The 10,895-nt window shown below is 52.2% G+C and overlaps 2 protein-coding genes across 2 annotated transcripts; one reads left to right on the top strand and one right to left on the bottom strand.

Moving 5' to 3' along the window:
* Nucleotides 1-1,828: 1,828 nt before the first annotated feature.
* LOC117579203 (dynactin subunit 1) lies at nt 1,829-7,039 on the bottom strand. Its single transcript, XM_034264971.1, has 4 exons — nt 6,938-7,039; nt 6,689-6,755; nt 5,156-6,599; nt 1,829-4,766 (listed from the first exon to the last, which is right to left on the bottom strand). Exons 3-4 carry the CDS (start codon nt 6,512-6,514, stop codon nt 2,319-2,321), a joined length of 3,807 nt encoding a protein of 1,268 aa, XP_034120862.1. The 5' UTR covers nt 6,515-6,599; nt 6,689-6,755; nt 6,938-7,039; the 3' UTR covers nt 1,829-2,318.
* Nucleotides 7,040-7,283: 244 nt separating this feature from the next.
* On the top strand, nt 7,284-10,539 carry LOC117579659 (G patch domain-containing protein 1 homolog). The gene is made up of 3 exons (XM_034265642.1): nt 7,284-7,434; nt 7,493-8,941; nt 8,991-10,539. Exons 1-3 carry the CDS (start codon nt 7,377-7,379, stop codon nt 10,451-10,453), a joined length of 2,970 nt encoding a protein of 989 aa, XP_034121533.1. The 5' UTR covers nt 7,284-7,376; the 3' UTR covers nt 10,454-10,539.
* The last annotated feature ends 356 nt before the right edge of the window (nt 10,540-10,895 follow it).

Below are 10,895 nucleotides of genomic sequence, written 5' to 3'. Positions count from 1 at the left end.
TTGATTGACTATCCTAGGATGTTAGTGCTTCGTTTTTTTTTCGAGTTACTTTTAAAGAACAGACAATCTGAAGCTGTGAGCAAAGTTTACAACTTCCAATATGTTTTTCTTTTTAGTATAAGAACCAACAACTGATGTCTTTAGAAAACATTGTTTTAATGTTTTTAAGGTTTAATGGTTTTAATGGTTTCAAATAAATTGTAGTATTTTAAAATGTGTTTTAGGGTATTGCAGTTTCAGTGTGAGTTGGGCAGTACTGCTTCCCATATACACCTCGTATCTGGCTATAATATGTACAATAATTATGTTGTTTTGTAGCGCTCTACATGAGTCAACCAGTTGGAGGGGTCTTACTAGTGGCAGCAGTTTCTGGGCCGAATGTGTTTCTGACAATTGTTGTCGAAACAAGTACGTGAGTGCAGGAACTGGAGAACACCCTATGGTCAGTGGCTTCAGTTATTGGATATGTGTGTCAGGATCTGATCTGTCACTTTGGCGGCCGTCAATGAATGCCTCTGCCTCTCTCTCTGGCTTTTAACCCAAAACTGAAATTAAAAATGAACTGTAACCGTATTACAAAACCCACACCGGGCACCATAAACGAAAACACACCTAAAAAACGAACAAAACAACCGTAAAAAGGTCAGCCACTGGGCCCCAGTGCTGGGCGTGAGAAGAATGGCTGTAAACGCGCTCTGGATACCGGAACCATGGCGACACACATCAAAAGCTGCACTATAAAGCTGAGTTCGAGAACCCTAGAAGTCGTATGGGATCCAGATTGTTCCATAGGAAGTGCAGCCAGACGTAGCAGAATCGGGTCAAATGAACCGCCAGTTTCATGTTTTAGCGTCTGGTCAGGCAGCAGGGCAACGGAAAATTATTTTTTGAATTGAAAATTTCCAACAGCAAACCCCTTGCTAGATGGAAGGGGGGCTCCCGTTTTGGCCATCATGGTTTATGGTCGGTCTAATGTAATAGTTGCTTGCCATTGCAGCTGTTGTTGCTGCAACCAAGTGGCATTGAAAACGTTGCTTGAGCCCCACCACAGTCACTTCAGTGACTTCTTGATGGATCTAGAAAGTTAAACGCAGCTTGACAAAGCTGTGATTAAATTAAATGGAGGGAAACTTCCCTTGAGCGCGCTGTAATGGGAAGATCGTTTCGAATGTGGAAAGGAAGGGAAACTGTCGGGCATCAACAGCGGTGGGTACGTTTTTTGTAAGAAGTTCCACTAAGACAAAATAATCGAGCCCAAGTTGATTTTGTATTGGCATTCTTGATATCAAATCTCGTCACGCATGCGGCATGTATTTTGTTTTCACTTTTAGCTTCTAGAAACAGCTCTGCTGGTACCAGTTGCGAAAGCATAAATCTTAAGAGATACAAATTGTCAGAGTCGTTGCTCGAAGGGACTTGTCTGGAATACCTCATAGAGCTGGTCCTTAAGGGGAAGGTTTCTTTTCAACTCTCTCCCGTTTCTCAGGCACTATGGAGCTGCCCAAAATATTGTTGCATACATAGGTCTTTGTTTTTTCCAAGCGTAAGTAAAGGATAATTGTTCGAAGAATGCTAATGGTATGCATTTTTCACAAGTAAGCGGTTTTTGAAAATTTACTAAATATTTGGGGGGTGTATTAAAAACTTGAAGTATGAGGAAGTGATCTACAACCTACAACCTAACCTACCAACTTGTCTCGTGCAAGGCTTGCCTGGCCTAATGTTCTTATTGAATCGTTTATAATATTCCCCAACAAAACTCTTGTTTTTTTTTTTAAAACAATCAGCAAAATATATTTATACTTGAAATATATATAATTATTTATTGATCACTTTTATGCAAATAATCTCTGATTTCTTTCTTTTTTTGTGTCTTTCACATGCATATGTAGATACTCGTAGCTCCGTTCATAGTGGAATCCCTAGATAATACAGGTATTAGTTCGAATGAGGTTAGTTTTGCAGAAACAGATGTTAAAACGTTAAAGTGTATAATCTTTATAGCTTTTGGTTTATCTCTATACAAAAAACATAAATTAATAAGAGTAGAATTTCGGTTTTTCAGTTTCAGTTTCATTTTTAAACCATTCATTTTGGGATGCCATCACATGTGCAGGGGTGGAGTGGAGTGGAGAGAGTCTTGAGTCTTCGTTGGGATGGGAACTCAAAAAGGGTGAATGAAGAAGCTTGGGCTGAAGCTTTGAGTTAGGTTCCCCCAACCGAAATTTGTGCTAGCAATACAAATACAATTCTATTCTATTCCGATTGCCCCTGGCCCCGATATCGTTCCCGCATCCGTTCCCCATTCTTTTGGCGACTCAAATCTGCAGAACTTGCTTCACATCGACGGTGGGAAAGGACGCAAACTGGCCACGCGCGGCCCGATGGGGCTTCCTCTGCAGGTACTCTGTGAGGATGTCGGAGGCCAGCTGGGAGGCCTTCGAGCTGATCTCGCCCTTGGGCGGCAGCGGCTGGTGGCGACGCTGCAGGGCCACCGTGTTGATGCTGCCAGCGGCGACGGCATCCTTGGAGCGCACCTGCAGCAGCGACAGCACCCAGGCGTGCTTCATCCTCGTCAGCTCCGAGTCCAGGGCATTGATGCGCTGATCCTGTGGCTGCGGCACATGGATGGGCTCAAACTGTGAGAGCTTCGCACGCATATCCTGCGCTTGCAGGCGCAATCGCTCGTTGCGCTCGTTGGTGAAGGCGCTCTTGAGCAGCTGCACCTCCTCGGCCACGGCTGGAGCGGTGCCCGCGGGTGTGGTGTAGCTGACATTTGTGCTGCCGGGGCCGGCGGAGGCGGCTGTGGACAGACTGTGCTGGGAATGCGAGTCGGAGGATTGATTCTTGCCGGTACTGGTGTTCAGCTTGAGCTTGTCCCGCAGGTCGCTCTTCTCGCTCTCCAGGGCATCGATGTCGCTCTGCAGATGGTCCATGGTCTCCTCGAACTCCTTCTCCTTCAGCGAGAGTTGCTGGCGCGTCTCCTCGTACTGCTGCTTCCACTTGTCCACCGCGTGCTCGTACTCGTTCTGCAGCACGCTCAGCTTCTTTTCGGCCAGATCCTTGCGTATCTGCATCTCGCTGAGCTCGTTCTGCTTCATCTTGGCGGCCAGCTTCAGCTGCTTGATGTCCGCCTCGCGGTTCTCTAATGTGGCGGACAGCACGTTCTTCTGCTCGAGTTGCTTCTTGATCAGCTGCGCTCGCTGGATGATGGGTGTGCTCTGGGCCGCAGTGGGGCGCTGCTGTCCGCTGCCGCTTGTGCTGGTGTTGGCTGCCGTCATGATCTCGTACTCCTTGTCCAGCAGATGCTGGGCAATGTGCTGCAGATCCGTGTTGGCCTGCGCCAGCAGCGCCTTGAAGTTGTGGGTGGGTCCGCGATCATCCTGCTCGTAGATGCGCTCGCAGGCGGCGGACAGGAGGGACCAGTACTTGTCCTGCGGCAGAGTATGCTCCGCGGCATTGTCGCTCTCAATGTTGGCCACAATGGCGGCCAGGGACTGGCGGGTGGCCAGATGCATGGCTGACATGATGCGGCTGATGTTCTGGGCGAGGGCGCGCATCGCGTCCACCTTGTGCTGAGAGAGGCCGCACTTGATCACGTGCTGGTCGCTGGGCAGGCGACGCTTGATCAGCTTCACCTGCTGCCTGATGCTCTCCATCTGCTCGTTGAGGTACTGAATCAGCAGCATCGAGTCGCTGGTGGCGCCCGCCTCCTGGATGATCACCTTGGCAATGGCCGTGTCATTGAGGATGCTCTCGCAGGCGGCGCCCAGCGAGGCCACGCAGTCGCGGATCATCTGGATCTCGTTGAGCAGCTGCTCGCCGGCCAGCAGCACCGAGTTCATGGCATTGAAGAACGCCACACACTTCTCGATGTTGTCCGTGGTGCTGTTCTCGTCCAGCTGGTTGGACTTGAGCAGCTCGATAATCCCGTCCACGATCTTCTCCTGCGCCACCATCTCCGGCAGCGAGCTGCCCGCCCGCAGCAGCGTGTCCGGCTGGCAGCTGTTCAGTCCGTACAGGATCTGGTGCAGAGCGCACTGCAGATTGTGGATGTAGTGCATCAGGCGGCACTTGAAGGTGTACTGCTGCACGGCATGGCCCTGGGTGACAGCCTCCCGCGTGACAGCCTCCACGGCGGGGAAACGCTCACGCGTCTGCGACACCACAATGCCGCACTTGAACACAATGCGGGAGATGAGCAGGATGACCAGAATGGAGTCGTGGTCACCGCCGCGATTCATGAACGATTCGGGCATGAAGGCCGTCAGCATGTGGACATGCTCGTTGGCCTGACTGAGCTCGATCTGCCGCAGCTGTACATCGATGGCTCGCGTGTAGGCCTTCGATTCGGCGAACATTTGCTTGTAGTCGATGGTCTCGGTGGCCAGCTTGAGGCTGGGATCCTGCAGCGACTTGTCCTCATTGCTGGACGTTCGCTCGCGCAGCTCCGTCAGCTGTTCGTTCAGCTTCTGGACGAGCTCCCGGAACTTGGTGATGGTCTGATCGCGATCGTAGATGGTCTCAATGGCCGCATCACGCTCCCTGAGCACATCCTTCTTGGCGGCATTGGCCAGGTCCAGCTCCTCGCGCAGATCCAACTCCAGCTCATGGTTGCTCTCCACCAGCTGCTCGTGCACTTCCTCCAGGGCCTCCAGTTGGCTGATCTCCTCCTCCAGCAGCTTCACTTTATCCTCCAGTTCCATTTTCTTTTCCGCCAGCTGCTCCACCATCTCCTCGGCGCCAAGTGCAGCATCGACTTGTTCCTGGGGATACATGAAGTGATTTTTAATACAACTTTCTAAGGGATTACTTGGGGGGCAATCAGAATGGGGGAAACGTGGACTAAATTTGCCTGAGGGAAGGGGAATGTTCAGGGGGAAATCGTATACAAAATTTACCTCCTTGAATTATTGCAAATATTTTATGCGCGCCAGCGAAAAGTAAGATAAAAATGTAATGGACAAAGAATTCGTTTTAGATTTTCCATGAAAATTCTTTTAGAAACAACCAAAAAGCAAGTGGGAAAAATTGCAGAGCCACAAAAGCGGTAAAGCGAGAGCCAAAGGCAAGCCAATAAGGTGCAGGAAAAGCCATGAATCTACGTGGAATCACACAGAGAGAACGCGTTCTTATGTCTAGGACTTCGAATCACCTGCAAGTCGGCGACTGTGGCCTCCAGTTCATCGATCTTTGCGCTCAGCTTCTCCTTGGTGCGCTCCAGTTCGGCCACCTCCGAGCGCTTCATCTCCAGCTCCTTGCTGAGCTTCTGTATGTCGTGCTTGTCGTGTGCCGAGAGATCCCTCAGGCGCACCAGCGTATCCTTGAGGCGTATGTTCTGCTGCTCCAGCTGCTTGAACTCGTAGGTGGAGAGGCCACCGCCGGTGGAGCCATCGGCGGCAATGTTGCCGATGGTGTTCTCTGCCTTGTTCTGCATCTCGGAGCGGAGCAGATCGAGGTCCACCTGCAGCTCCTCGATGCGCTCTTTGGAGGACTCCAGCTCGAGCTGGAGAGTGTCTGCCTTCTCCTCGGCCATTTCCTTGTCCAGGGTGATCATTTCGACGCTGTCGGAGAGCTCGGCCATTTCCTGGGCATGCTGCTCCTTGGCCTCGATGGCGTCCTTGGTCTCCTGCTTGGCCCGCTGCAGCTCCTTCTGCAGCGAGGCCTGGGCGGCCATGATCTTGGTGCGGAACTCCTGCAGCTGCTCGAACTGGATCTTCATCTTGTCGAACTCGCGCATTCGCTCCTTATCCTCGTTGCGGCGCTGCTTGAGCGTCTCCAGCTTTTCCGTGAGATCGGCCAGCTGCGTCTGCAGCTCCGCACTCGTCTTCTGCGACTCCAGCAGCGCGGCTTTGTCCTCCGACGTCGATGCGACGCCCGGGTTGGGCAGCGTCGTGAACGAGGGCGAGCGCATCGGCTGGGAGGGCGTAAACTGCGGCTTCAGGATCTCCAGGAAGCCCGTCTCCACGAAAGAGGCCCGCTTGGAGGAGGCATGCGAGCCGTTTCCCCCTGCCGCTGCCTCTGCCAGGGAAGCGCTGGACGATTCCCTGTCCTTGCTGTTCTGCGGGGCCAGGGACTTGCGGGCTGCTGCAATGCTGCTGCTCGAGCCTGTCCGCTCGCTGAGGGACGCGGTGAGTTGGGTGCGTGAGCCTACCAATGATTGCCGACTGGATGAGAGTGAGGTGCGTGAGCTGCTCAGCCGTGCCCTTGTGGGTTGGGCCGTGGGCGTCACCCCGCTGACATCCTCAGAGCTGCGCTTGCCGCCCGAGTCCCCGGGCGCAGGGGCCACCACACGCAGCTGCGTGGGCCGCACGAACATTCCGCAGTTCTCGTCGCACTGGAAGTACTGCTGGCCCTTGATGGAGCCGCTGTTCTTGCCCTTCGGCTCGTCCAGCACGACCCCAACCCACTTGCCGACGGCAAAGCTGGTCATGCCAACGTAGGCCACCGTGCCGAACAGATCCTTGCCGGTCAGTTCGACCCGGGCGCCCACCTTGAGGTTCTTCTCCGACATCTTGCCTGTGTGTGCGCGTGTCAGGTGGCCAGGATTGGGTGCGTGCGTACGTGTGTGTGTGTGAGAGCGTTATGAATGCTGCTGTCTAATGAAAGTTTCGAATTGTTTTTTGCAACAGGTTTGCACATTAGTTTTTCTTTTGCATTGTGATTATTTATTGTATTATGCACTTACTTGGGAGCAGTTCCAATGTGTGTGCCGCTGTCCAAGTCTGACGTCTAAGCTAGCAAAAAATGGCCGTCTAATTTGGGGAGAAAACAGAACAGAAAATGTTGACATCATTAGTCACCCGTACAGACGGGGGGCCCAGACAGACCCCGTTGCCTTAGCTTTTACATAGCGTTCTTCAGCTTCAGACCCGCTGCAATTTCTGCACCAGCTGCTTGTGTCATTTTTTCATGGGTTTTGTCGTCTCCTGCTTACCATTGGCACTCTAATTTCGTTGCAGGCAGCTTAAAATTGCAATCAGTTCGTGTTTGTAAAATATTTGCAGTGTTTCAGTGTGAACGTATTTGAAAACTAGAGATGAGCGTGGTTTCGCTGCAGTGATTATTTTTAAGTCACGAGTAAATGTGGTGACTGCAATATGTTTGATGTTCGTTAGATATTCTTAATGCTGTTTAGATTAATTTAAAATAAATAGCGAGAGGCAGTTGCAGCTATAATTTTGCGCTGCAGTTACAGTTTCATTTTAATTAATATTTCATTTGATGTGTTGCGATTCCAGTCACTGTTATTTTTTCATGCAGGGCCAAAAAGGTTGGCATCCCTCTCAGCTGTTTTCTGCTTTCCAGCGGTGTGCACACACTGTTGGCTAACCCAAACAAATTTACACGCAAATAAATGAAATTTAACAATTGAAATGGATGATGAAGAATCCCTGCACCGTTTCGGCACACCGCTGCCGACGCTGGAGAAGGGTAAGTTATAGCAGCAACAAATAGCATCGAAATTAACACTTTAAACATCTTCTCCCAGACGTTGTGCCGGCCAAGAAACCGCTGGCCATCGAGGACCAAATCGTAAAGGATGAGAATGGAAAGCGGCGATTCCATGGCGCCTTCACGGGCGGCTTCAGTGCTGGATTCTGGAACACTGTGGGCTCCCTGGAGGGCTGGACGCCGCAGACTTTCAAGAGTTCGCGGGCGGAGAAGGCCACGCCCAGGATGCAACAGCGTCCCGAGGATTTCATGGACAAGGAGGATCTGGGGGAGTTTGGCATTGCGCCACAGGGGATACGCACCCGCGAGGAGTTCTCCAAGGAGAGCGAGGAGGAGCAGCGCACGGGTCAGCGCAAGAGGAAGCTAATGCAGCCCGAGCAAGTGGGTCCCATTCCGGGAGTGCCCGTGCTGGAGCATCTGCTGCGTCCAGTTCGCGACAAAGTGGCCATGCGGATACTCAAGAGCATGGGCTGGAAGCCGGGCCAGGGCGTAGGTCCACGCCAGACCAAAAAGGAAAAGCGTCAGGCCAGCGCCAGAAACAAGCGGGAGCAATACCTCCTCGAGCACTACGGAGCTGAGGGATTGTCCAGCCTGGAACAGCAGCAGGTCGCAGCTGCCGAGGAAGGCCGCGCCGATGATAATGATGACGATGAGGAGGATGAGGACATCACCTTTGCCCCCGATGACTATGAGCCCATCTTCTACACGCCCAAGGAGAATCGCTTTGGCATGAGCTACTCCGGCCTCAGTCGGGATCCCATTCTGTCCAAGTCCTCCACCGCCCATCCAGCAGCTCCCATGCAGCACATCAATCTGTTTGGCCAGCTGGAGACGCAGCCCAAGCAGAAGCCGCTCTCCATACGCGGACAGGCCTTTGGCGTGGGCGCCTTTGAGGAGGAGGACGACGACATATACGCCCGCGACGACATGACCCGCTACGATTTCTCCCTGGCGGACAAGAAGCCCAAGCAGAAGAAGATCCAGCACGTGCAGCAGCGCAACGTCATCGATGGCTTCAGCGAGGACAAGTCCGGCGCAGCCCTGCAGAAACCCTACGCCATAGATCTCCCGCGAGACTTTAAGCCCAGGAACTGGCTGCAGCGTCGCACTCGTTTTGAGCCCATGGACAGGGAGCGCACCAAGAAGCTGGAGGCGAGGAACGAATACAAAAGGACAGGCCTAGGCAGGCACGACCTCAATCCGGAGCAGCGGGCCCAGCTGCTGGGGGAGCAGAAGAGCCAGAAGAAAGATCAGCAGCCAGAGCAGCCGCCAAGCCGCAATCCCTTTAAGGAGCGCAACAAATTATTGGATCTAATAAACGCAAAGTCCGAGGGCTTCACCAAGGGTGGACTGATAGTCGACGAGGTGCTTCCCCAAGCAGAGGCAGCGGCAGAGACACAAACGACAGCCACAGCAATGGCCAAGCAGGTGAAGGATGCAAATGCAACGATCCAGGAGAAGGCTGTACGCAAGACCAAGGATTTAGGTAAGCAAAAGCGCACTGGCCTTGCCTCTACTGACCTCTCGATTTGCAGCCTCCGCTACTCCCTCTGCTGGCTTCAAGCCCTTCCTGGCGGACGAGGCCAAGCAGCTGCGGTACGATAAATTTTTGGAGGCACAACTCAAGACAGATGCGGAGATAACAGAGTTCCTGGCCAACATGCAGCCGGTGACGCTGTCCCTGTGGGATCGAGAGATGGAAAAGAAGGAATTTATCCAAGCAGCCAAGATCTATCGACCGCTGAACGGCCTCATGTACGACAGGTTCGTGTCGGAGGCCACCGTTCAGGCGGAACAGATCAAGGAGCAGCAGAAGCCGCCCGAGGAGCGAAAGGTGGTCATGGAGCGGACCAAGGCCATGTGGAAACCCGCCTCGCTGCTCTGCAAGCGCTACAACATTGCCGAACCATTCGGTGGGTCCATGCTGGAGCCGCCAAAGGAGCTCAAAGGAAGGCCCAAGATATCAATATTCGACTACCTGGAGACTTCCATCAATAGCAAGGCTGATTTTCAGACTCCAAGCATCAGACCCAAGCACATGGAGAAGCCCAAGCCAGCTGTACTTGTTCCGCCTCCTTTAGCTCCACTACCGCCTCCAGATGCTGTGGTGCCAGAGCCGGAGAAAGAGAAAAAGGTGGAGGAGCCCACGACAGTCAAGCCAAGTTTTGTGCCTAGAACTCCCTTGGAACAGGCGGTGGACGAGTCCCGCGAGAAGCCCATATCGGAGAAGAAGGATCTGTTTAGAAGCATCTTCGAGGATAGCGACGAAGAAGACCCCGTGCCGGTGGCTGCGCCTGCGATAACGTCTTTGTCCACGCCGCAGGAACAACTGGCAGCAATCAATGAAGCTTTGGGTCTGCCCTCCACTTCAGGAGTCTCTGCGTCATCTCTGAATGTGCTGAGAAACAATTCACCGCCGCGCGGGATCTTTGCGGCACTCTTCAAGCCGATTGAGGAGCTCAAACCTAAAGAGGCAACGGCGCCTCCAAAGTTTGCGCCCATCGAGGGGAACAAACTGAAGATTGCCTACAAGTCGCGCGAGGAGCGGCTGAGGAACGACAAGGAGCTGGCCATGGCTGAAGTGCCAGTCGAGGATATCTACGGACCCAAGCTGCCGGAAAAAGGAGCGGCTGCCAAGACCCATGCTCCGGAGGCCGACCATGTTGAAGTTGGCATCGAGGCGAAACTTCAGCACCTCTGGCAGAAGCACGCCCCAAAGAAGCGCTCCGCCGAGAAGTGGGTGGAGAAGAAGGCTCTCTCCACGGACGATAGTGATAGCGATAGTTCTAGTGACACATCCAGTTCCTGCTCCACCTCCTCCCCTGCCAAGGCCAAGAGAACTAAAGTCAGCAAATCGAAAAAGAGCTCCCATCGAAGTGCCAGCTCGAAAAAGTCTAAGAAATCCGAAAAGAAATCGAAGAAAAAATCAAAATCAAAATCAAAGAAGAGCAGCGACAGATCAAAGCCGAAAGCAAAAAAGAAAAAGAGCAAACATTGAATGTAAATAATAAATCAATTAAAGGAATGTAAATGCAACTTTGCAACTTAATGGTTAATCAAACAATTGCGCCGCATTAGGAGGTTAAATTAATATTTTAAGCTGAGCTAAATATGTTTCCAAGGGGTGTCAGGTATGCCAGTACAGTGCATTGGTTAAGTTAATATTTTTAGTTAATATTATTATTTTAGTACGATATTCTCTAGAGGCGAGACTATCGGCCTAAATCATTAATCTTGTAGCTAGCGAGACGCTGCATCTCTTTACGATATCTCCAATCCCTTACCATACCTTACCTTGCGATATAGTCGATCGCACCACTGCCGGTTGTGAGGCACAGTTATACCGTGTCAAGGTAGAGCACTCAAGCGAGGCAACTCAAATCTGCAGTCTCTCTTCATATCGTTTGAGTGCCATACGCGAATACCTCACCTTGAATTGA

Source organism: Drosophila guanche, unplaced genomic scaffold (genome assembly GCF_900245975.1).
Source record: "Drosophila guanche unplaced genomic scaffold, DGUA_6, whole genome shotgun sequence".
Taxonomy (NCBI): Eukaryota; Metazoa; Arthropoda; class Insecta; order Diptera; family Drosophilidae; genus Drosophila; species Drosophila guanche.
The sequence above is the reverse complement of the archived record's forward strand: the minus strand, read 5'-3'. Positions and strand labels throughout refer to the sequence as shown.